Source organism: Bubalus kerabau, chromosome 4 (genome assembly GCF_029407905.1).
Source record: "Bubalus kerabau isolate K-KA32 ecotype Philippines breed swamp buffalo chromosome 4, PCC_UOA_SB_1v2, whole genome shotgun sequence".
Lineage (NCBI taxonomy): Eukaryota > Metazoa > Chordata > Mammalia > Artiodactyla > Bovidae > Bubalus > Bubalus kerabau.
In genome coordinates, this window is record NC_073627.1 from 50,619,631 (window position 1) to 50,646,439 (window position 26,809).

Genomic DNA, 26,809 nt, shown 5'->3' on the forward strand with positions numbered 1-26,809 from the left:
ATTCAGTCCCTGGTCTGGGAAGATCCCACATGCCTTGGAGCACCCAGGCCCATGTTCCACAACTATTGAGCCTGTGCTCTAGAGCCTGGGAGCTGCAGCTGCTGAGGCCTGCATGCCCTAGAGTCTGTGCTCCATAGTGGGAGAAGACACCTCAGTGAGAAGTGTGTGCACCGCCTCTAGAGAGTAGCCCCTGCTCACCACAACTAGAGAAAAGCCCTCACAGCAGCCAAGACTCAGCACAGCCAAAAACAAACATTTTTTTAAAGAATTTAAGGTGACTCTTCAAGGTTTTTCTCTCCAGTAAGATTAAGTGGTTTGGGTATAAGGATAAGAGAAAGTGATTAGTTGACAAACAAGAATGAAGTCCCAGGTGACCATACCAAGGAAGCCAGAGGTAGGGGAGCGAAGGATGTTTACAAGGATATTTAATATTGAATCCTGGAGTCTAAGCTGAGCAAGACAAGAAGTGAGGACATGATGAGCATGATGGATGGCGGGAAAGTGGAAAGATGAATGGATGGGAGGGAAGTATTAATGAAATAAAAGAATTGCTGGAGAGCATGAACTGGAAGAATAGAAAGTGGTGGTCAATTATTGGCATGCTTAAAATCAAGATTTTGGAGATGATGCAGCTACTGGGCCAGATGAGCGGGGCGATGACCATGGAATGGGAAACTAGAGTGGTATGTTGAACATGATTGTGATGAGGAGACCTGAAACGCCAGTGTTAGATGAGTCATCCTCATGATTATTGACCAGGAGCAGTTTAAGAGTAGAATGGACCATAGCAAGGATTTGAAGTTGAAGAGTGAGGGAGTAGATGGCATAAATAGGATAGGAGAGTAACTGATGAAGTCTGATTGCAAGAAATTAAAATGTGTTCAGGGTTTTGAAGGACAAGAGACGAGAAAAGGGGTTTGGAACCAAGGAGAATATTGTCCATTTACGGGAAATGTTTGAAGAAAAGTAGCAGTCTCCAAGAGAGAGGGCTTCCAGGGACAGCCAAGTTTCAAGTTAGGGAACTGAAGGGGAACCTTTCAGAGAGAAGGTTGAAGAATAGAGACATTTTCACTCAGTAAAAATTAGCTGTTAACCATCATTTCCATCGTCACCGTCATCATGATTCATATTAAGTTTTGTGGTTAGCTCTTGTGCAATGCTATTCTTCTGGACACTTCAGTAAACTTTATACTATTGTATTGATATGTCATGTGAAAGTGAAGTCGCTCAGTCGTGTCCGACTCTTAGCGACCCCATGGACTGCAGCCCACCAGGCCCTCCGTCCATGGGATTTTCCAGGCAAGAGTACTGGAGTGGGGTGCCATTGCCTTCTCTGTTAACAGCGGCCAGGCATATTATATTTACTTGGAGCTGGTATACTTGGTGACAGCCTTAGTGCCCTCGGACACGGCGTGCTTGGCCAGCTCCCCAGGTAGCAGCAAGCGCACGGCAGTCTGGATCTCCCTGGATATGATAGTCAAGCGCTTGTTGTAATGCGCCAGGCACGATGCCTTGCCAGCGATGCACTCGAAAATGTCGTTGACGAAGGAGTTCATGATTCCCATGGCCTTGGACGAGATGCCGGTGTCCAGATGGACTTGCTTCAGCGCCTTGTACACGTACACGGAGTAGCTCTCCTTGCGGCTGCACTTGCGCTTCTTGCCGTGCTTCTTCTGGGCCTTGGTCACAGCTTTTTTAGAGCCCTTTTTAGGGGCAGGAGCAGACTTAGCTGGTTCAGGCATGTTTATAATGACAACACCCAACAACACAGAAAGATCTTGAAAATATGTCATTTAGTATTCATTAAATATATTTTTTTCTGTAAAAGTTGGGATACCAAGGGTATAATAATATCAAAATATTCATTATCCTATCATACATATTGGAAATACGTGTTTAATCTCATTTGTGGAATAACTGCTGTATGCCAGGCTCTTATCTATTGCTAGAAATACAAAGACATTTAAGATACGACACCTCAGAGAGTATGGATCAGTGAGCTCACCAGATATAACGTGTGTTTATGTGTGTGTGTGCGCCTTCTAACACACCCAGTCTGAAAGATTTGATGCACACTTCCTCAGACTGTTAGCAGTGGTGGTCCTCTCGAAGACACGAAGGCAGTGGAAGAGGCAAGATATTAAGGGGAGCTTTTCATTTTTAGCCTATGTCCTTTGAATCTTCTATTAAAGTTAGTTAATACAGGCCTTCTCTTGTGGCCCAGTGGCTAAGAATCTGCCTGCCAATGCAGGGGACACAGGTCCTGTCTTCCCTGCGCCGGGAAGATTCCGTGTGGCGCCAGGCAGTTAAGCCCGTTCGCCACGACTGCGGACGCCCGAGCACCCTAGAGCCTGTGCTCTGCAAGGGAAGCTACCGCGATGAGAAGCATGCACCACCAACTAAAGAGGAAAAGAAAAGTTATGGAAGCTACAGTTGTTCTTTGTAGTAGTTAAAAGAAAAAGTTGTGGGGACTTCCTTGGCGATCCAGTGGTTAAGACCCCATGCTTTCACTGCAGGGGGCACGGGTTCCATCCCTGGCCAGGGAACTGATCCCACATGCTGTGTAGCACAGCCAAAAAAAAAAAGGAGAAATTGTGTTTTTTAAGTCTTTGTCTGTTGTTTCTAGGCAGGGATCCCAATGGGACCAATACCAGCAGGAGGAATGCCTTACCTGGGACAAGCACCATTCCTGGGAATGCGTCCTCCAGGCCCACAGTACACTCCAGACATGCAGAAGCAGTTTGCCGAGGAGCAGCAGTAAGAAACCTCAGAATGCAAGGATAAAGATGCATGATAGCGCTTAAGTTTAAAATGGTCAAATAATCTGTAGTGCAGATTTGAAGAGGAAACAGTCACAGTGCCCTTAAAGCTCTTTAAAATGCTCTTATTATTTAAAAGTTTAAAGCCAGAAGGGACCTTAGAGATCCTAGAATTCAATCCACTGATGTTACATCTTGGGAAGTCCAATGAAGTCCAAAGAAATAAGCAACTTGTCAGCCCAGGCTATACAGTTACTGGAAAAACCTGGACCCAAGTGCAGGCCTCGTGATTCCCAGAGCTGTTGCTCTTTCTCATGTATGGTACTGCCTCCCCGAGTAGAAGTTTCTTTTTTGTATGCAGAGCAAAGAGTGTGTTTATTTTGTCCACCTCCCTGTTTGTTTATATATATATATATATATACTTTGAATGTAGAATGTTGTCTCCTACTTTTTCGAATTAGGTAAGAAATAAGTTCACGTCTATAATTTAGGTAAATCATTTTTTAGGCTTATTTCATATATTTGGAAATTCATATAGTGGAGACATAGGATTATCTTCAGAAAATTAGGTACAATTATCAGTGAAGTTTTTAGTTCTAGAAATGCAAGGTGACATTGCTGAAACTATGGGTAGAAGAAGTATGAATCTAACAGTCAGTTAATAATCCCTGAAGCTGGCTCTTTAATGGTTGTTTTTCCTTCAGAAAACGATTTGAACAGCAGCAAAAGCTCTTAGAAGAAGAAAGAAAAAGACGCCAGTTTGAAGAGCAGAAGCAAAAGCTCAGACTTCTGAGTAGCGTGAAACCCAAGGTAACGTCCTCCGCCCCACGCGCACCCACTGCGTGCCTCCTCTCACTCATTCAGTGGATTTTGTCACCGGGACACCAGCCCAGGCTGTAGGTGTGGTTGATTGATTTTCCTTTTGTCTTAAGTCCAAAAGTGAAGGACTTCTCTTTTTCTGTTAAGAGACTTTATTGTTGAAGGGAATGAGATGTCAGATATTATCTTCTCCACCTGTCTGTACTACCTTTGGGGTGCTTATAACCTTTTCTTGGAAAGCATTAACACTGGAGACTTAATATCGAACACCTATACCCTGAAGCAGGGGTCCCCAGCCTCTGGGATCTAATTCCTGATGATCTGAAGTGGAGCTGATGTAATAGAAATTAAGTGCATAACAAATGTCATGTGCTTGAATTATCCTAAAGCAATCTCCGCCTTCCCCATCGCCCCACCCCACACACACACCTCCCATCCCCGTCCCCATCTGCGGAGAAATTGTCTTCCACGAACCGGGCCCTGGTGCCAAAAAGGTTGGGGACCACTGCCCTAAAGTAGTCTTAAATGGACCTTTTAATAAGATTCTATGGAGTATTTTCTTTTGCTGTGTGTAATGTTTTTCTGACTTGGAATTCACTGCCTGACATATGTGGTAAAAATATTGGAAATAGTTGAATATCTGCAGTTCTCTTTCAACTTGTGTGGATTTAGGACAAAGTGTGAGAGGTAAGTGAAGAAATATATATACATTTATTGTCTCTCAGACAGGAGAGAAGAGTAGAGATGATGCTTTGGAAGCCATAAAAGGAAACTTAGATGGGTTTTCCAGAGATGCTAAGATGCACCCTACTCCAGCATCACACCCTAAGAAACCAGGTAGTTTTAATTTTAATTTTCTTTTGATGGAAGATGATTGAAATCCCTGTGTTTTTAACTGATGTGTGTGTTGGGGGGGTGGGGGGGGAGTGAGTGTTGAATTCTTCCTTCAAGCTAAATACAGATTTAGATGTTTTAAAATTTATAGTAGATTAAGAGCTCTGGTCTAGATAACTGTCCTGTGGGGAAAACCTTCCTGTCTTCTAGTAAATGTCAGTATGTCAACTTTACTTACAAATCTTCTGTATAAATGAGTATGTTAACATTAGTAAAACTCATTCACTCAAAGCAAATGTAGTAAATGAGTTTACTATTGCATTCTTATTATTTTAAATTAATTTTACTTTTTATGAACTAGTGAACTAGTTTAGGTTTTACTCAATGTGATTAAACTTACAAATTTTCTCAGTGATTCCTTTAAAAAGTCATGGATTTAATAATTTTCTTGTGAAATTTTAGTTTTTTCTTTGTAGAAATGAAAATATGTTTCTTTGTAGTTTTTATTTCATTATTTTTTATATTCCTCTCATTATGTCATCATCAAATAAGCAAAGGAAAAGTACCTGATAAAGCAGAGTAAAGGAAATTCATGGGGGGCAGGGGGCGGGATTGCACATGTGTTAAACATGTAGCAGTTGAAATGAATCTTATCTTCACATAGCTGTTACCACATCCTTTTTAAAAATTTAATATTTTGACATTTTATTCTCAGCTAATTTCAAGATTAGCTTACCATTAATGGGTGAATAGTTTTCATAAATAATTCAGCTAAATACTGTATTTCCTAGCATATGTCATATTGACAAATTTTATCTTAAACCTTTATACTATCTTTTATAGATGATATCAGGAAGAAATAATCTAATGTTGGCACAGTAATGAGTTCTTGACTTTCTGGGACAGCTTTGCCTCTGCCCATTAATTTCACTTGTTAGATTATATACTCAGGTTATCATTACAAAAAGTGTGCCCCAAAGTAAAATATATACTGAGATTGAAAAGAGAATGGATATTAGTGATCAGAATGAGTTCAGAAAGGAAAAGCATACCTCAAGGTGAAAATGTATAAGCTGAATGAGCTAGTCAGTAAATCATTGGAGTATCGTCATTGGAATGGTAACATTGGACCCAGCATGGAGCTTAGAAAAAGAAGGCAGAGAGGGATGGTCATTGTCAGGTCACATACTGTTCTATCCATATAGAATACCTCGTTTGGGCAACCAAGTATTGTTTAACAACCTCACAGGTTAAATAATAAATTGGGGTTTTGATGTTCAGTTAATCTCTTGAGTTCATTCAGCATGCATGCAGTTAGCTGTTTCTAGTTAACTGCTTCATGCTTAGCTAGAAAAATACTTTTTTTCTGAAGCAAGCCCAAGGAATTACCAGAGCTTCTACAGCTAGGATCTTAAACCTAGGCCTAAAGCACCTAAAGGGTTTCCAGCCTTTTTCCACCAAAGATATCTTTTAATTCTCGCCTATAGACTGTTTATCTTAAAATAGTGAATACAAACTGTATCACATAATTTTTATACTTCTTATTAATCATATATATATAGCTATGAGTTTTTAAGCCAAATATATACCACATAGAATTAAAGTAATTCCAGTCAAATGCAAAGAAATATTGGTATAGCCTAAAAAAAAAAAATTGGTTTAGCCCAAATAGGATCCATCTAAAAATATTCATAGTAGCTCTCAGTTTTCCATTATTGCTATTTTCTACCAGTAATGGTCAGAGAACCGAAACTGAGAACTTAAGTACACACTCTCAGACACTCTCAGTAACCATTACTGGGAGGGTTGGGATTCATTATGACATGGCTTTTTTTTTTTTTTTTTTTTTTTCATTTTTTATAGTCATTTTGCATTTTTCATAGAACTTTAATGCTTCCAGGTTTTATTTCATGGATCCAAAAGAGAAGCACATAGTGTCCCCATTTTTCAAATGAGGGCTTAAAAAAAAAAAAGACTGCTCCTAGTTTGCAATGTGAAGAAGCAACAATATTATTATTGTGAATGAGCCTTAGATTATTAAACCTAATCCCTGTAGAGAGGTTTATTACGTAAGTGAATCTCATATTTGACAGTAAAAAGCCATAGTGACATTTGTATCTTTTAGAGGCAGAGTTCTTTTCAACATAGCGCTTAGCTAGGGTTTATTTTTTTAATTGGCTGCTAAGTTATTTGACTTAAGACTTGATGGTGTCCTAATTTTGGTGCTTCTCCCAAGAAAGCATCACTTTGGTAATGTGTTTGATGTTCTTGTTGCACCTGTAGTTTTCATTCCCTGTATAGTAGCTTTCATCCTCATATGAAATGTGAACTATGCTAAGTGTGTCAATTAGGCAGGATTTATCAAAAATTATAAGTATGTGTCATGCATTGGTTTTTTACTGGCCTCATGAAATTTAGTCATCAGCGTGTATCTCTGAAATGTATTCAGCAGCATATAGGCAGCTTTTCTTATTTATATTGGTTTGAGAAAATATTATCCAAATAGATCAGTTGAGTTTCAAAAGTAATCACCACTTTGATGTAAATTACTAGTGGTCTCAAGGAAAAAAATGAGTGCTATTCTAATAAAAGGAAAGAAATTTTGAATTTTACAGTTTTCTGCTTTTGAACCAAATGCAAAATAGCTATAAAACCTCTTTTTTAAAAAGACCAAAAGGCTATTTATAGATAGATATCAAAGTGTTTTGCATTCATTGTATGATTCCGTGTGACTGTCGTTACATGTTCTTTCTTAGTCGCCTCCACTGTTCATGCTTCAGTATGTTCTGTTGGAGTTGTGCTACATCTCAGTTTCTTTTCCCCTGTTAATTTTCATTTCTGTGTGTTTCATTGCCATTTTCCGTTTTGCAGATTATCCCACATCATCTCATTCTACTAAAACTGTCTCCCCATCACCTGCCTTTCTTGATGAAGAAGAATTCAGTGACTTTATGCAGGGGCCTGTTGAAGTTCCCACATGTGGGCCTTCCTCCACTTCCCAGCCTTTTCAGTCTTTCCATTCCACCACCCCACTTGGCCAGTTGCATGTACCGAAGGCTGGAGCACAGCCTCTCCCTCCAGGTCAGAGTCCGATGTCTGTTGCCTTACATGGTGTCCCTGGGCAAATTCCTTGTTTCTTTACTGCTTCGGCCTCATACAATGTGCAGGAAACAGGTAACTCCTAAGCTCTTAATGAAAGTATTTTGAAAAATCTAGAAAAGTTTATTTCACTTACATACATAGAATAATACAGTGATGTTGGCAAAGAAACATGGGCCTGAATATGTGAGTACTATTGAAATTCACCAAAATAAGACTCTAGATAAGAATCTAGATTTTTAAAAAAAAATCTGGGGGCCTCACATTCTGAAAAAGTGATTTGAAACTTCTATTGCTAAATTTGGGACCTATTTTTTATTATTATTTTTAAAATTACAAAAGTATGCTAACACATTTAAAGCAGACTTGGAAAATACAGAAAAAAAGTTACAGTTCCACTAAATATTACAATTATTTTTAAGTAAATTAAGATTTTTTTGTTAAAGTTTCAGTATCAAGCTCTCAAAAATTAATAGAATGAACAGACAGAAAAATAGAGGTATATAGTAGACCTGAAAAGCACTGTGAATCAATTCAACAATTAAGATTTATATGGTTTTCATACAACAGCAGGATACAAACCCTGTTTATATTTCCTGAACTGTAAATCAGGAGACACTGGAACATATCCAGGGACATAAAGCAAGGTGAAAAAAAACAAGGTGCAGAAGTTTCATGGTCTAAAGGTATTGAAAGGATACAGAGTCTGTTCTTTATTACTATGAAATTATATTAGAAATCAATATCAAAAGTTATTTGAAAATAACCCACATATTTTCAAGTGCACTGTGACATTTACCAAAACTTAGCCTTTGAAAGCCTCAATAAAGTTAAAAGACTGAAAAAACACAGAGGCTGATTGCAGAGAAGAAAAATTTAAATGAGAAATTAATTTCAAAATGAGAATTAATATCAAAGATTACTTTAAAAGCCCCATGTATTTAGAAATTAAATGCCCACTTTTAAACGATAGGTGTATCTAAGAAGTTATGATCCATTTAAACCATGTTAGAACTGTAGGAACAAACTGATTTTTTCAGAAGGTGACTCTTGTTTGGGGAAATACCCATGATCATTTTCTTAAGAGTAATTAGCCAGGGAAAGCTGCTTTAGAAAGTGCTCTCTGGTTCTGTGATAAAGCATGTGGGGGTTCAGAAGCCCAGGGTATCCATTTACTATCAGTTTGTCCTTGGACAAATCTTTGAACATTTCTGTACCTCGGTTTTAATCACACGTGGGAATGAGGGGTGAGTGGGGCACTTACTCTGTCTTGAGATTTAGAATAGTGCTGAGAGGGCTCTTAGCTGACATGTTCTTGTCTACACTTTCTCAATTGACAGATGCAGAAATAGGCATAGTCTATAGAAATGTCTATATCTTGTGTAGGTCACCAAATTTCTAAGGTAACACATCTTCCCCCACGCTCTTCTACCTACTGTCTCACAGAATTCCTGAGAATCAAAGAAGATAATGATGATAAAGTTTTCTAAAATCACTGAAGTATCTCCAGTTCTGTACAAACGTGTGGGCTTGAATTATTTCAGAATTTAAATTATATGTGGCAGGGCCTTCCATTTAGAATCTGGGGGTGGAAATGGATGGTTGAAAAATTAGAAGCTTGCAATAATATACAAATAATCCTTCATGCTGTTTGTTTAGGCTCTTCCTTGGAGGAGAAGCTCCTAGTATCTTGTGATTTAAGTACATCTGGGCAGGAACAAATTAAATTTAATACCTCTGAAGTTGGGCACAAAGCCCTAGGCCCAGGTTCCAGTAAGAACCATCCCAGTTTAATGGCCAATAATGGGGGTGCTGTAGATGGACGTGTAAGTGGTACCACTACTGCAGAGGCAGAAAAGACTTCAGACCAAAACCTGTCCATTGAAGAGAGTGGTGAGCTCATGAAATTTTCAGCAAAAAGTTCATTTAACCAAATGTCGCTCAAATGCTAACACCTTAAGCGTTAATCTTAAAATGAATGCTGCTTGATTTTGCTAATTGAAATTTTTTGCTTAAAATATATGTAATGCATTCTTTTCTGTAATTAACCCCTACGATTTTGCTCTGAATTCTTTCAATACACTGTTACTCCTTTAAAAAAATTTTTTTTGATAACCAGTTTCTTTAATCAAAATCATTCCTGATTTAAAATTTCTTCTTTTATTTTATAAAAACTTTTTCCCCTCTTAAACTTTCTGTTCTTCTTTAAGGTTGAAAAGTTAAAATTTAACTGGAAAAGTCACCAATGAGAATATGTTTTGCTTCTTTGAAATAAACCATACACACTGCTGCCTGAAGATCCACATTTTTGTAAACTCAACTTGCAGAGATGAATGTGGACAACCCAGGAGGCAAACTCTTGGAGGCTGTTTTACAGGACAAAGTGAAAACAAAAAAATTTAAATAAAAATGCTATACATCTGAGGCAGCAGTGTCATTTTCAAGATTTTAAAACATAAAACTTTGCAAAGAAACATTATGAAAAGCTGCAAGTGAAGCTTGGGCAATTTTTTTTTTTGTACACGTAATTTTTAAACCATTGCCTGTCATGTTTTTGCCTTTAATTTGTAATATATGTGAATGGTACAAGCTTCATATGATCCAGAGTATTGATTTGATACATCTTAGGGTTTTTTGTTTGTTTTATGTTTTTATAAAAACATAAACTGTGTTTTTAGTTTATGCCTTAGGACAATGTTAATGTACAAGAGTTGGTTAGAAACCGAAGTTTAGTTGAATTGGTGACTTTTTTTTAGTGTCTCCAGCCAGCACGCTTCTTATAAAAAGCCATGACTCAGTGTGATTTCCACTTCTGTTGCACAGACCATTACATACATTAGATGATGTTCTTTATCTCCTAGGTGTGGGGGTATTTCCCTCACAGGATCCTGTTCAGCCCAGAATGCCTCCTTGGATTTACAATGAGAGTTTGGTTCCAGGTAAAAAGCTTTTTTGCCCAAGATTCCTATCTGGATACTTTACTTCAAATGTTGTAGTGTAGTTGTAAATGTTTACTATTGTGGCTACAGAATATGCAGAAGAAATTATAACTTTATTTTTTCTGAAAGAGTACAGAAAATTAAATACAGCTAGTGTTTATGACTGCCTCATATATGAAATAACTATATAAATGAAGGAAAAATGTTTTGCTGTAATGTTTTAATGACCATCATATAACTTTTATTTCTAAAAGTTTGTCTTAAATTTACTATTTTAAAAGACACTATCAAAATATAGCATCACCAACTCAGTGGACATGAATTAGAGCAAACTCAGAGAGATAGTGAAGAACAGGGAATCCTGGCGCGCTGCAGTCCACGAGGTCGCAAAAATTGGACGCGACTTAGCAACTGAAGCTTTTAAACACACACGTAATTTCCTAGCCAAAATATGTGTTCTTGGACTTCCCTGGTGGTCCAGTAGTTAAGAATCGCCTGCCAATGCAGGGGACATGGGTTCCATGCCTGGTCTGGGAGGATCCCACATGCCACAGAGCAGCTAAGCCCATGAGCCACAACTGCTGAAGCCCGCGTGCACTGGATCCCATGCTCCGCAGCAAAAGAAGCCACTGCAGTAAGAAGCCCGCATGCAGGAGTGAAGACCCAGCACAGCCAAATAAATAAATACAAACTTAAAAAACATATGTTCGTACGGTACGCCTACTAACCTTTAATCCCTATGTAATGCTAGATGTAAAATTTCTTTTTAAACATTTTTCTCTGTCTACCTTAAACCTACTTTCGTCCATCAACTCCTCTAACTAGGTCACCAGATTCAGCAAATCCGCATACAGAACATCCAGTTAAATTTGAATTTTATATGAACAGCAAATAATTATTTAGAATAAGTATACCCCATGCAATATTGGCATCCTGTATTTTATTCAGCAACCCTATGCCTAACAGCTTTTCCCACTTTGTCTTTTGGAAAGTCCATTTTATTGTCAAAGACTCCCCAGTGAACCCTTCCTTTTTTTCAAACACTTGTTCTCCTCTCTCACTTCAACTGTAACTGTGTCTTCCTCTGAAGGCTCTGTTCCCAAACACCCTACCCAATGATGTTTTCTCTAATAGCCTCTGCTTCACTGGGACAAGACAAAGGTGATATGGGTATACTTTGTGCTTCCCACTGCTATTAATATTTGCAGATTAGTTCCACCATCATTACTTTACAACTTCTTTTTTAAAATCCAAAGCATCTGCTCATACCACCTCTGTCTTACTGCTGTTACTGTCTCCCAGTGAGAAGACTCCCTCTTACCTTTAACCCAAAATCTTCATCTGTAGAACCAAGCTCCAGCCTCTTTTCTAAGCTCCAGACTCTAATTGTCTGCTGGACATTTCCACTTGAATATCTTTATAGCAACTCAAACCCTTGATGTGGCTTCAGTTCTGTAAAAGCAGTTTGACTTAGGATTATTCATGTATAAGCATCAATGACAACAAAAAAGGTGAATCATTTGTAATATGTTTACATTTGTTATCTGGTCTTTCCTTTAATAGATGCCTATAAGAAAATTTTAGAAACCACAATGACTCCAACTGGAATAGACACTGCTAAACTTTATCCCATCCTGATGTCATCTGGGCTTCCCAGGGAAACTCTTGGACAGATATGGGCCTTAGCTAATCGAACCACACCTGGAAAACTGACTAAAGAAGAACTTTATACCGTTCTTGCCATGATAGCAGTAACACAGGTAGACATTCTTTTGAAGGTTAGGTTTATATTTTCAATATAAACTGAGAGAATATGAATCCTTTTTCCTACAACTTATAGAACTCTTTGAACATTAAAATATAGGTTATTTTCAGGATAGAGTTCTTCAGAATGTACTGTTTATATGATATGCATGCTAGCACAATACTCTTTTATTTAAAGGCTTTAATATATTAACATTCTCTGACCTATCTGTAATCCTTTTGAGCTTGAAAGTTAGTAATAGATGAAGTTTCTCTGTCCTTTGAAGTCCTTGTCTAAAATTCCTTAGATAAAGTGTACTCGGTCTGGCAGCAGTTTTTCTCATATTACAAAATCATTGTAAAGGATTTGATTACAGTGAATTAACCAAACTTGTCAGAGAGTGAAAATGTCATATTGAGTGTGTGTTGGCCATTTCTTTGCTACATATTAGATTTACATTAACCTTATAACTTACTTTCTGATGTCAAATTCCTGAGTCCTGGGAGAGTCAGAGAGAAAACCCCAGGGCTGCAGATTTTACATTTAGGTCTCTGTGTCAGATGTGGGCTGTATGTGGTTTGCCGTTTCCTAAAATGTCCCCGTTTTCCTCATGTTCTGTGTAGAGGGGTGTTCCTGCCATGAGTCCCGATGCTTTGAATCAGTTTCCAGCGGCTCCTGTTCCAACGTTAAGTGGCTTTCCTGTGACTTTGCCAGCTGCTGTGAGTCAGCCCACGGGGATGCCCTCAGGCCCTGCAGGCTCCATGCCCCTCACCCTCGGGCAGCCAGTCATGGGCATTAACCTTGTTGGGCCAGTCGGGGGAGCTGCAGCCCAGACTTCCAGCGGCTTCATGTCAGCTTACCCTGCAAATCAGGTAGATGAAGAGGCTGTGTGTATTCCAAATTATCTCTGAAAGTGAATCCGAGCAAGTGTTTTTTCCAAGAAATGTAGTAAAGATTGCTGGATTATGATGGACACTGGCAGTGGAAATTAAGCAGTGTTAAATGGCACCCCACTCCAGTGTTCTTGCCTGGAGAATCCCAGGGATGGCGGAGCCTGGTGAGCTGCCGTCTATGGGGTCGCGAAGAGTCGGACACAACTGAAGCGACTTAGCAGCAGCAGCAGCAGCAAAACAGTACAACGTTGAATTTTTCATTATTTAAAAAGCAAAAGAATTTCTGAAGCCTTCAGATACTTGAATTTTGGCTAAAAATGTGTAGTTCTTTATCATATGTATTTTAAACGTCAAGTTTAATAAAGCTAGTTAAATCCTTAAGCTGTTTCTTTTGAAAAAGCTGCTAAGCCTAATTAAGATGTTTCCTTTTATTTTTCATTTCTCAGTTTAGCAAAAAAAAAATTTTAAACATATATTTAGTGTTAGTAAAAATGTGGGGAAAGGATTTTTTGGTACAGCCTTTTTGGAAGGCACATTTGGCAATAGCTATCAAAATTCTAAATATTCGAGTCTTCTTACCCAGCAGTCATGCTTTTAGGAGTCCATCTCACAGAGCTAGTAACTCAAATGAGCAAAAATATACAAGAATATTTGTTGTAGTGTTGTTAGAGTGAAAATTAGGAATAGCTGCATATCTATCAACCAGAAGAAAAATGTTAAATAAGCTTTGGTTTATCTATACAGTGGCAAACTATTGGATTATTCAGATGAATGTGGTGGATGCACATGTACTGCATGAAAAAGATGTCCATGTTGAATAATTTCATTTAAGTGCAAAACAATATAGTACAAGCTTGTTTTTCAATAAAACAAACGAACTGTTAACAGTGTTCACTTCCTAGAGCATGGGATTACGAGTGTTCACAGTTTATACATATATGTGATAGATTAAAACAAGTTTGTGTCACTTGTCATATACAAACAATATATGTTTCATAAAGATGGCAGTTTCTCAATCTATTAAATGTGATTCAGCTATTTAAAAATTATATAAATTAAGTTAAACCAGTCTTTTACCATTTTTACAAGAGTATTTACAAGTACTGAGCAGCATTCTTGCCTTAAGCGGTTGAGCTGATGTTATGTCTAAAGGGTGTTCTCCTAAAATTAGGTATTTGTACTGAAATGGGAACATTTTAAAAGGTTGTCTTTGAGGTTGATGGTTAAAGATTTGTTATTTAGCTTTTTATTATTGGATGTTTTCTGTTTCAATGTCTTCTGTAAACCTAGGTGGTCAAACCAGAAGATGACGACTTCCAGGATTTTCAAGATGCTTCCAAGTCAGGGTCACTTGATGACTCATTCAGTGATTTCCAAGAGTTGCCGGCTTCTTCAAAATCAAATAATTCTCAGCATGGAAACAGGTAGAAAAGAGTTGCATATCGTTAATATAGTATTTAATAATTGAGAAAGAGACAGTTCACGATAAGAAGCCTAAATATAAGAGAATTAAGACTCCTTACTCTCATGATTTCTAGATGATTCCCACTGTATTCATATTTTTATTCTCCAAGCTTCTTTCCCCTTTGTCCACCTTAAACTTCAGTTTCTACCATTCCTCCCAGTATACACCTACTTGACAATATTTCTTTCTGCTTGTGCTAAACCTGATTTATTACAACTGAGTGTATTTGTGGCAAGGATGACTTCATATTCTTATATTAGATTCAGGTCTTCAACTGCTGAAAAGCTTTATAGACAGGGGTACATATTTTAACATGTTGCAATATAGTATATATTATTGCTAATCTATACTATATACTAATATATTATTGTATACTATCTGCAGAAATCATTTAGAAATTGAAATGCATATATATTTCAAATTGAAATATGAAGTATGAATAGACATGAAATATAAAAATTCATGTCTCTCTTACGTTTAAGTTGAAATCGGTGACTTTTAGGCCTTGAGGTTTGCGTTTGTGTGAAAATGTTAGTCACTCAGTTGTGTCTGACTCTTTGTGACCCCATAGACTGTAGCCCGCCAGGCTCCTGTGTCCTTGGGATTCTCCTGGCAAGAATACTGGAGTGGGTAGCCATTTGCTTCTCCAGTGGATCTTTCTGACCCAGGAATCGAATCCAGGTCTCCTGCCTTGTTGTAGGCAGATTCTTTACCATCTGAGCCACAGTTGCGTAAATGTTTTTCTAATGTTTTATGTACTAGCTTAACTTTTAGGTACAGTAACTGATTCAGGATGTGGTCAACACCTTTCCATCTTTTTTTTAAGACTTTTTTTGTTTGTTTGTTATGGACCATTCTTAAAATCTTCATTACATTAAGAATCCGCCTGCCAATGCAGAGGACATGGGTTCAATCCCTAGTCAGGAAACTAAGATCCTAGATGTCTCTGGGCAACTAAGCCCATGCATCAAAACTACTGAAGTCCATGCGCCCAAGAGCCCATGCTCCACAACAAGAGAAGCCACTACAACGAGACTTACAACATTGCTGTAAGTCAATTGCTTACAACATTGCTTCTGTTTTATGCCTTGGTTTTTTGGCCACAAGGCATGTAGGGTCTTGGCTCCCCGACCAGGGATTGAACCCCACCTCCTGCATTGGAGGTTAAAGTCTTAACCACTGACAGGCCAAGGAAGTCCCTCTGTTATTTTTAAAAAATTTATTTACTTATTTTTGGCTGTGCTGGGTCTTCATTGCTTCATGCAGGCTTTCTCTAGTTGCAGTGCTTGAGATTCTCGTTGTAGTCGCTTCTCTTGTGGAGCACGGGCTCTTGGGCGCATGGACTTCAGTAGTTTTGATGCGTGGGCTTAGTTGCCCAGAGACATATAGGATCTTAGTTTCCTGACTAGGGATCGAACCCATGTCCTCTGCATTGGCAGGCGGATTCTTAACCACTGGACTACCAGGGAAATCCCTCCTTCATTTTTTAAAAGTATTCATTAATAAATACTTCTTCCACCAAGTAAAGCATATAAGGCTTTGAGTAAGCAGTGTGAATTTCTTTGGTTGTTTTGGGAACTTGTTTTTGTCAGGATACATATTCCATTTCTCTTATATTCCTGTTTGTGCAACTTCACTTATCTTTTCTGTTTTAACCAATTATCTCTTAGCACTTCCTGCAGACACTATAAGAACAACTTAGGGATAGACATAGGGAAAGAATTATTTTCTTAATTTTAAGACTACATCAAACACTTGTAAATGACACATAGAAGAGACATATGAGGGATGTGACTGTAAAGTACTGGGAGTTCAAGCCACACATGTATTATTAATGTGGTAAACACATAATCCTTCTTTCTCAGGTCTCTTCCTGTGCACAAATTGATATATATATATATATTATTATTATTATTATTTTAATATGTATGTATTTGGTTCTGCCAGATCTTAGTTGTGACACGTGGAATCTTTAGTCGTGAGTTGTGGGATCTAGTTCCCTGACCAGGGATTGAACCTGGGCCCTCTGCATTGGGAACGTGGAGTCCTAGCCACTGGACCACTAGGGAAATCCCACATATTGATCTGTTCTGCTCTTGTCTAGAACATGTCTGAATACCCAAGGCATCTCAAATTACCTGCATAAAATGATTCATTATTTTCCTGCTAAAGCTAAATAAAAATTTGTTAAATCACATATCCAGTCACCTAATCAGAAATGTGTTGTTTTTGACCCCCTCCTCGCTCCTGCTTGGTGTGGGAAAAGGCCCTGTGTGATCTGGCTTCTGCCAGCCCTCTTGACTGTTGCCATTTCCCCACAGCTTATCTCCAGCCACACCTAAACCGCCAGACTGACCATGCTCTCTCAAGCTTCTGGCTTTCTACATCCCATTTTCTTCCATCTGAAGCTCTCTCTAAAGTTAATTCTAGTTCCATGTCAAAAATTGATTTAATGCAGGAAGGTTTTACTAACCCTTCTCCATCAGTCCCTACCTCCAAGATGAGTTCATGGCGTCTCCTTCTCTACTGCCCTGGCAGCTTGTGAATATCTGTGCCCTAACTGCCATGACTGGTTTACCTGATTGTTCCCCCTCCCTCCGCTGTAGGTAACTGACGACAGGATTTCATGTGTCTATATATATTACTTAGCCCACAATATATAGTTCATAAAGGTTTGTTGGATGAATATATTGTAGTATGAAGGTTACAAACTGAATTTATCAAATTGATGATTCATTCCTCTGGGAGAAAACTCTTCAGCAGATGAAATTGAAATTTGAGCATAGACAGTTTTAAGGTGGTGGCCTGACTTGAACTGTTTAATAGGGTATTAGCAATTTTGTGTGGCATTATCTCCACATAAATAGTTTACTTTCATGTATAGCCATACTTTGCAGGTTTTTCTTCTTCAGTTCTGGCTTGACTGCTACTATGGTTTCCTTGCATGAAAACATTTGTTCATGTCTAAGAATTCACACTCAGTGTTTGTTTATTCATTCAGACACATTTACATAGCATCTGCTGTGCGCCAGACATTGGGATAGTCACTGTAAATAAAATACAAAAGCAAAAGGCACAGTTCCTGCTCTAAAGATGCTTAGCTTTATCTGAGTATTTATATTGTCTAATAAAACTCTCTTAGAATTGCTCCTTCAGTCATGTGTATGTTCATGTGTAATGAATTCCCTATCTTAACGATGATCGATATTCCATATTGTGAATTATTTGAAAAGGATATTTGTTAAGTCATGATATAAATAGTTAAGCCTAGGTAAGACCACTTTGGGCAGCATTTATAACCAAAAAATAGGCATTGTTTGAGAAGATGAAAAGGCAAATAAAGTGTTAGAAATAGGCTGGAGCGGAGAGTATCGTTTGTAGGGAAAAATGACGTTAAGAGCAGGCACTGGTTATGGACTGCCTTATGATTTGTGACATAATCTGTAAAGCGTTTTAGAAATAAGTGGCATGGTGAAAGTGATTCTTGCTACTGTATATGGGATAAATGCAGCTTCCATGGTAATCCTGTTGTGAGATGATGAGATGCTCTCAGTTTAGAGTGACAGGTACTGAGAAGGGTTTATCTGAGAAATTGGTTGGACTCAGTGTTGAACTGGATGTCAGAGTCCTGGAGAGCTGGCACGAAAGGGCATCTGGAAGGGAGCAACATCATTCATTTATCCATTTGGAAAATACTTGCTGTGTGCCAGGCACTGGGGAACTGCATATAGTAAAACAAAGCAGACATGGGGTGCTGATGCTAGAATAGTTCAAAAGGATTAAAGCACATGGGGGTTTTGAGTTGGCTTATTTTCTTTTGCTTTTTAATTTTTATTTATTTTTAAAATTTATATATTTTTGGCTGTGCTGGGTCTCGGTTGCTGTGCATGACCTTCTCTGTGGTGCGTGGGGTCTACTCTCTAGGTTCGGGGTGCAGCCTTCTTACTGCTGTGGCTTCTCTTGTTGCGGAGCGTGGAGTCAGTAATTGTGGTGCACGGGCTTAGTTGCCTGATGGCATGTGGGTCCTCCCGGATCAGGGAATGAACCCCTGTCCCCTTCATTGGTAGGGGCAGGCAGATTCTTAACCCCTGGACCACCAGGGAAGTCCTTCTTTTGCTTTTGAAATGGATTTATTTAGCAGGGTGAGCAACTAGGTAAAATCATCTACCACAGCCGCATGGAGTAACTGTAAAACCTAAATGATAACTAGAGAAAAAGAAGAAAACAGTTTTTGGTGACTAAATCATTTAAGTCTCATCTTTCAATAGAATGCAGGTTCTTAAATTTTAAAACGATATGCCCCTCTCACTGAGTGCCTTTCATTAGTATTAAACAATCGTAATAACCATTTCCATGTTTGGAACATGAAACATGTTACATGACTGGCATAAACACTTTCATAATGATTACAGTTTTATTTAGTAATTGCTTCAAGGTTAGAACTGAAATTATTTCTTTTTAATATGTGTAAAATTACAATCTGAGTCATAGCTTTTTTTTGCTTCCTTACCCTGAAGAGCCTCTATTTTTTCCCACTTCTGAAAATAATTTTTAAATTAATGATATTCAAATAAATATCACATTTAGTAGATTTTACAATAGACTTTAAAAGCCCAGAGCTAACACTCGCAAATCATGAAAAATCACTCAACTCTGTGGTTTTTTTCCTGAGACATTGATTACCTTTATTCCTGTGCAGCATTCTGTTCAATGAGTTGTCGTTTAATTATTTATGGAATTGTTAAAAACCCACCTATTCTGTATAAACAGTGACCTATTCGGCCAGATCAAATGTGTAGCCGGTGTCTGGTAGTGGAGTGAAGTGCCGGTATTTGGAAGCACTAACTCCTCCAGCACTGTGGGTGCCCGTTAGCACGCATGTGTATGAGCTGGGTTTTTACCTTGCTTGTAGGCCACTGATAAGAAGATTTAAATGACTGTGGAAAGATTTTTGCTCCAGGACAAAGAGCTCAATAGAAATCCATTTATATAACTTACCGTGTGTGGTGGTATTGAATGACACAAAATAGTAGTGGAATGTAGTCATTCATATGTAAAGGTGGTTCTTCCAGGGAGCTGCCAGGGTCTGATAAGAAAAAAAAAAAGGCAAAGCTTTTGTAGTTTGTGTTTAAGCCATCCAAGAATTACCCACACAGATACTACTCATTACACTGTTTTTCCATTCAGCAGGGAAATGTGTCCACAGGAAAAAGTATCTTTATCTAATTTTGAAGTGATTGTTGTTTTGCTGCAAAGATAGCTTCCGCAACTTCTTGATGTGATCCTTGTAATAAAGCAGAGTGAATGTATTAACTCTTACTGCTACTTATCATAGGTGGGAACTCCTGCCAGTAAGCGGTGTAGTATGATCAGGAGGGACAGTTTGCATCTTGGTTGAACAGCATTGCAGAAATAGATTTTTATCTAAACTATTCCGCCTCTGCATTCTGAACCCATTTGAGAGAATAATTTACATGAAGCTTAACATAATTTAAAATACTGGGTTTACGTACTTGGAGCAGTTCACTTTCACAGATTTATGTGTTTATGACTTTCACAGATTTAAATATAAAACTGCAGGTGGTCGTTGTTCTGTAATAATTATTTCTAATGCCATTCCAGTGGGTCTTTTTCTTTAATTAATTAATTTATTTTTTGGCTATGCTGGGTCTTCCTTGCTGCACGTGGGCTTTCTCTAGTAGCGGAGAGCAGAGGTGACCCCTGGTCGCAGCGCACGGGCTTCTCACCGCGGTGGCTTCTCTCGGTGCAGAGAACAGGCTCTAGGAGTGCGGGCTTCAGGAGTTGTGGCACACAAGCTTTGCTGCCCTGTGGCATGTATGGAACCCATGTCCCCTGCATGGGCAGGCAGATTCTTAATCACTGGACCACCAGAAAATCCCACTCCAGTGGTTTTTATGGCTTTAAAAGATGATTTAGATGGTCAGCATGGATCTGACCCCTCTTCACATAATCAAGGAAAGAATTACTGCTTAAATGTTGTTTCAGTCTATTTTTTTCAAGGAAAAAAAATGTCTTTGGTCACATGTGGTGTACATATATAGTTTCTTTAAAGCAGGGAGCCACGAGTTTTTACTAGGTATCTGTGTGCCATTTTAATTCTAAGCTCTTCCTTGATGACATGGTAGGGAGACAATGTTCTGGTCATTAAGAAATATTTCTTTTTCCCTTTTAGTGCCCCTTCTTTGTTGATGCCTCTTCCTGGAACTAAAGCATCAGCTTCAACAGATAAATATGCTGTGTTTAAAGGAATTGCAGCTGACAAGCCCTCTGAAAATACTGTTCCGTTTGGAGGTAAAAGCAGTTCATAAATTCATGAGCCTGTGAATGTAAATCTTGGTTTTTAGTGGTGACCTTTTATGGTAAATGTCCTTGAGTTGTGATCTCAAGGTTCCTAACCTTAATTGAGCTTCTGTCTTTTCATCATAGAGCCTGGTGATAAATATAGTGCTTTCAGAGAGCTCGAACAGACAGCAGAGAGTAAATCTTTGGGTGAGTTTTTGATTCCTTAAATGGATGAATTATTTCATTGTTTAATACGAGATTTTTACAACTCTTTCAGTAACATCCCAAACGTTCTTTTATATTTTACTGTTTGTGGCTGTGTTTTTGTTTTGTTTTGTGGCTCTGGAAATTACAAGGAAGTGAAATGTGGTTCAGTTATTGGAAATTATTTTCTAAAAATTGGGGCAGACCCCAAATTGATGCAATTTCCTTTGAAGACAGTGCATTCCCTTTCACCGGAAGCCTTCACGTCACCTTAGGCTCCTGTGGCCACTTTCAGTTATTTTAATGCTCAGTAAGACTTGGAGCTCTTGGCAGTGTGGCCATCTGTGGACTGTGCAAAAGGCAGCAGCAACCAGTCTGTATGCCTCAAGATTTTCAAAATTAGCTGTAATTTAATGAGAAGAGTGAGGGGGGTTTGTGTGCCTATGTGGTTCCCATCTCTAATAGAAGGACTTAAATAGAGTGGAAGGGAATTTAGAGCGATAATTTGAGAGCCATATATGTGAAGACCAAAAGTTTTATTTGTGGCAAAATCCTGCTAAAAACCTCATGTGTAGGGTTTAGATAATCCATAGGTCAAATGACATCCTTTAAAACTTAACCAATGCATGCTGTGAAATTCGTGTCCTCTACTGAGGAGTTCTTCCTGTGGACAGTACCACATTCTACCTTTTTGTATTGGACACTCAAAGTTGGAACATCTTTCCACAGTCATTTGTTTCAACCTTCTCTCCAAGTTATGGGGTGGGTTCGGGAAGGTGAAGGGAAGTTACAGGAAGGGTAAGGCATACATGTGAAATTTAAACTATCAACAGAAAGTATTCTGCTTAAATGTCTCTAGAAATATTTAATATTTTACAGCTCTTAGGTTCTAGAACTGTTTCCTTGGGTTTCCTAGTAATGGTATAGAATGTAATAGCTCCGTGCTTGTATTAGGTAGTAGGAGGACAAAGACAAGCCCCAGAGGGCCTTAGGTTTGTTGGTTTGGCATTTGCTCCTGGTGTTGCTGTCATCAACTCGTGGGCCAAGGCTAGTCTGGAGTAAAGAGCGTGGGTTAATATCACGGTTCTTTCTGTGCTCTGGTGTTAGCGGCTGGGTGATACCTGTGTTGCTCCTGGGAAACGCTGTGGTGCCCCCACAGTGTAAGCAGTACAGCCGGGCCCTGCTTTCTCAGTGCCTTCCCGACAGAACCCCGGTCGTTGCTGTGGTCATGCTCTCATTCCAGTCTTACCTTTAAGCCTCTCCATGTAGCGATGCCAACTTGTTCCTTTTGGGAGAATATATTTTAATTCTACTCTTGTTAAGAATACATTGGACTGCAAAAATTTGAAGTAAAATAGGAAGATGATTGTGTGACAATTAAACCTCCTTGAAGGCCATCTGACTCTTATGGAATGAAACTTTGTTGGCTTATAACACTTTTGCAGTTGACTGGGGCTCTCATGTTAAAGGCGAACTTTGTAGAAAACTGATAAGGTGGATTGATTTTTTAAAATATTTGATACAGAAGGTAATAACACAAAGGGTTAAAATATTATTGCCTTGCCTTGATAAAATATTATTAGTCAAGTAATCAGTTTTGTGTAGAATTTAGCAATTTTATTTCAGTAGTTCTTTGTCATTCGATTATATAAACACACACACAAAAAAGTTGGACTGGCTTCATTACTGTTACGGCAGAGGTGTAGTTTCTTAAGTCCGAATGATCAAGTTTAATAATGTTTCCTTTTTACTACCCCTATAGTTTAAACAATAAAGTAGATGCAGAAAATATACTGTGTAAAGAAGTGACACTTTTTGTTTAAGTTTTAGCAGAAAGTGATATCTTTTAAAATGTTTTTAAAGCCTAGAAAGTAGAGGTCAGGAAACTTAATGAGGATTCAGAAGTGGGACTGAAAAGGTAGCCACAAAGTCGTATGCTTTATGTACCTCCTGATAAGCAGGCGTCCAATAACTGTGGCTAATTCATTTGCCCAAAAATCTCCTGTGTTTTTGAACATGTAAACCCACCCATTTTTATTTCTTTTTATCCCTTTCACCCAGCTTACATTTCTAGTGGAAACATTTACAATTCATCAGTAAGTTTAGTTTGCTGTGGTGATTTCTTTTACAAAATAACCAAGCAAAACTTGTCAATTTCACAAATATTTTAAAGCAGCACTTCAAAAATTTAGGCTATGACAAAATTGGCTGCTTGTTACCTTTTTATTTTACAGAAATAAATATCAGTGATATACTTGCCTAAAATTCTAGGGCAGTTTTTTAAGTTTTGTATCTGCTTCTCCTGTCAATTTGTGAAATTGACTTTAGTTTTATTAGTGGTATGTATGAAAACATAAACTATAGAAACTCTGAATGCTCTTCCTCTCTCTCTCTAAAATTTCCCTAGTAATAGTAAACAGATTTCTCTGTGTTGATAAATTATGCTGGTGGATTGGTTAAGTATCTCAGATTAGGAAGAAAAATAAGCTTCCATTATTTTCCATGCTTTTTTTCATGTGATATATCAAAGTATATATCATGTTACAAGCACAGACTATTTAAAGCCTGTATTATTTTCATGATAATTTTCAGAATTATATTTTGATTTTACATACATTTTTCTAGTTTATATGCTTCTTTATCTCATTTTTAGGGAAAAATATAGTTTTAAAAAGTAGATGAGGAAATTAAAGCTTCTTGGGTTTTGGTTTATAACTCTCCAGAATGGCACTCGTATTTTTAAATAACAAGTGATGAGCTATATTTATAATTGGTTTACCTCTGGTTTTCATTACCTGGTATAACCTAGTGGATTTTATGGGAGACCTTCAGGTGTTATTAGAAAATGGAGATTGTTTGAACGTCCTAATGTCATGCCTGTGAGTGATTACATGCTCTGCTGTGCTTTCGTTGCTCAGTTGTGTCCGACTCTTCGTGATCCCATAGACTGTAGCCTGCTAGGCTCCTCTGTCCGTAGGATTCTTCAGGCAAGAATACTGGAGTGGGTTGCCATGCCCTCCTCCAGAGGATCTTCCCAACCCAGGGACTGAACCCAGGTCTCCTGCATTGCAGGCGGATTCTTTACTGTCTGAGCCACCAGGGAAGCCCGAGTGATAATGTGACTGTGATAATAAAGAATAGAAACCCTATTAAGAACCATGGCCCAGATTTTTTTTACCAGTATCTTAACTGCATCTGTTTAATCATTTCTGAGAAATACCTTAGTACCTATTTTCTCTAACTAAAAAAATAAATTCTGTCAGTACCTCTATCCCCAGAGGAGCCCAGTATAAAATAAAGTTTAAATCCAACCCTCGAAATTTTTAATAACAGAATTTGTGTTCAGATCCCTTTGAATTTTAATAGGAACAAAAGCTGATTGGTACCGTGAGATGGCTGACTTCAAGAAAAGCCCAAGTAGTCGTCGATTTTTTACTTTTTGTAAGATTCAGTTTGTTTGTCTCACAGCGTGGGGAGAAGCTATTAATACTTTATAATATGCCCTTAGCAAAAATGCTTTGCAAGTAAGTAGATGCCTTTTCAGAAATTTTCACCAAATTTCCTTCAAATTAATGCCTTTGTATACTTCAGCAAACCACATAGTATCTAACCATAAGCTTTAAGTGCCTAACTGAGCAGAGTCTTGTACATCCTAAATATTTGATGCAGGATTCTTTGTAATATTTCATAGGTACCGTGATTTTTTTTTCCCTGATTGATCACTGTGTAATCACATTTTATCACTGTAAAAATCACAGTTTATCGTTAAAGGGCCACGATTTTAATACGCCTCTCTTCGGGTACCTCCAGCGCCCATTTCTCATTCTCCTGGAGGCTTGGCTGGGTAGCCACAGTGAGGAAACATCCTGAGAGCAATGCTTCCGGCCAGTTGAGGGCGCTGGTACAGACCTACCACACTGAAATGAGAAAATGAAAATGATGTGTGTGTTCGGTTTGATTTTCGTTTATTTCCCTGTCACTAGCCTTCATTGTGGAAACAAAAGGGGTACACGGTGTAGGGTATTATCAAACTAGTGGTTAGATAATGTGGCGCCCGTGGGGCAAACGTCTGTAATATGCTTGTTCTGTAACGTGCTTTGCATCATGTGCCTTTCAGCTTGGCATTCTTCTGTATTTGGTTGTGTTTTTTCTTTCAGGAGAAAACTTTGCGGAATTCAGGTCTGCAGGGACCGACGATGGCTTCACTGATTTTAAAACCGCCGATAGTATCTCACCACTAGAGCCACCAGCAAAAGACAAACCTTTTCCAGCCACCTTCCCCTCAGGAGCTACCCAACAGAAACCACAAACACAAGTGAAAAATCCTCTGAACTTAGCAGACCTAGATATGTTTTCCTCAGTTACTTGCAGCAACGAGAAACCATTGTCCTTTTCAGCTGCATTCAGCGTATCAAAATCCGTTTCCACCCGACCCCAGCCAGCAGGGTCTGCGGCACCCAGTTCAACATTGGTGTCAACTAAGACTGCTAGTTTGGCTGATGATTTTGGAGAATTCAACCTTTTCGGGGAATATTCTAGTCCAGCCTCTGTCGGGGAACAGGATGACTTTGCAGATTTTATGGCTTTCAGTAATAGTTCTGTTTCGTCAGAGCAAAAGGCAGATGACAAATATGAGGCCCTTAAAGAGGAAGCTAGTCCTGGTCCTCTAACCAGCAGCACAGGCATCGCAGGGAAGAGTGGACAAAACTCTGCTACTACGTCCACGAAATATGACGTCTTCAAACAGCTCTCTCTCGAGGGATCTGGACTAGGTGGTGAAGAGCTGAAAGACAGCACTTCTTCGGGCAAGAGCGATGATGATTTTGCTGACTTCCACTCCAGTAAATTTTCCTCCGTGAACTCGGACAAATCCCTGGGAGAGAAAGCGGTGGCTTTCAGACACACCAAAGAAGACTCTGCTTCGGTGAAGTCCCTTGATCTCCCTTCCCTCGGGGGCAGCAGTGTCGGCAAGGAGGACTCGGAAGACGCGCTCTCTGTTCAGTTTGACATGAAACTGGCTGATGTGGGAGGCGAGCTTAAGCATGTCATGTCTGATAGCTCTTTGGATTTACCGACAGTTAGCGGCCAGCATCCTCCTGCCGCAGGTGAGGAATTGGTGAGATTACTCTGGTGATGGTGACGCAGATGTCAGAGGTGGTTCTGTGGGTGTTCATTTACAGAAGAGGAAGGCTCTGGCTCTTAACCTTCATGAATGTCTGATAATTAACCTCTTCATTGCCAGTCCCCTTAAAGCAGTGTTGCTTTTGATTCTCTGGCTACTCGGATATGTGGTAACTGTGAATACAGTGAAACTTGGATAGCTAAAATAGTTTGACGTTTGAAACCTGACACCAGCTTGGTGTTCGAGGCACATCAAAATCCACTGCTAAACGAGCCACACATTGCCAGAAATTTTATAAAGACGTTTGCGGTGTCAGTAACGTCCCTCTGTTTCTGTGAGTGAGGTCAGTGTTTCCTCCTTTTTTCTTCTCCGGGGTATGTTTGTCAGCTGGCCACAGAGGATTCTTTTTGGTTTGCAGAAAGCAACTCGTGTTAGGCCAAGTAAGTAAGAGTGTCTAGCCAGAGGTACTGCAGTTTGCCGGATCCCTAAGAGAAGCAGAGGGCAAGAGCTTGTGTGTGGGTACCTGGCGTGCCAGGGCCTGGCAAGGAGAAGGGCACCAGTGGTTAGTGGAATTCAGGTAAGCTTTTCAGTGCTAACGCTACGACTAGAAGTATTAAATCGTAACAGA

At 38.9% G+C, this 26,809-nt stretch overlaps 1 protein-coding gene across 14 annotated transcripts in view; it reads left to right on the forward strand.

The window, feature by feature from the left end:
- The window catches only part of SYNRG (synergin gamma), an 86,642-nt gene that overhangs the window by 24,715 nt on the left and 35,118 nt on the right, over positions 1 to 26,809 (forward strand). For 5 of the 14 annotated variants that reach the window (XM_055577335.1, XM_055577340.1, XM_055577341.1 and 2 more), the window contains exons 4-15: positions 2,627 to 2,757; positions 3,464 to 3,569; positions 4,304 to 4,415; positions 7,284 to 7,586; positions 9,171 to 9,404; positions 10,373 to 10,450; positions 12,014 to 12,210; positions 12,818 to 13,066; positions 14,378 to 14,511; positions 20,746 to 20,864; positions 21,000 to 21,062; positions 25,217 to 26,164. In XM_055577335.1, the coding sequence (XP_055433310.1) occupies positions 2,627 to 2,757; positions 3,464 to 3,569; positions 4,304 to 4,415; positions 7,284 to 7,586; positions 9,171 to 9,404; positions 10,373 to 10,450; positions 12,014 to 12,210; positions 12,818 to 13,066; positions 14,378 to 14,511; positions 20,746 to 20,864; positions 21,000 to 21,062; positions 25,217 to 26,164 (2,674 nt within the window). The remainder of the gene's footprint in view (positions 1 to 2,626; positions 2,758 to 3,463; positions 3,570 to 4,303; positions 4,416 to 7,283; positions 7,587 to 9,170; positions 9,405 to 10,372; positions 10,451 to 12,013; positions 12,211 to 12,817; positions 13,067 to 14,377; positions 14,512 to 20,745; positions 20,865 to 20,999; positions 21,063 to 25,216; positions 26,165 to 26,809) is intronic. The other 9 variants (XM_055577345.1, XM_055577349.1, XM_055577347.1 and 6 more) reach the window with 4 other exon arrangements.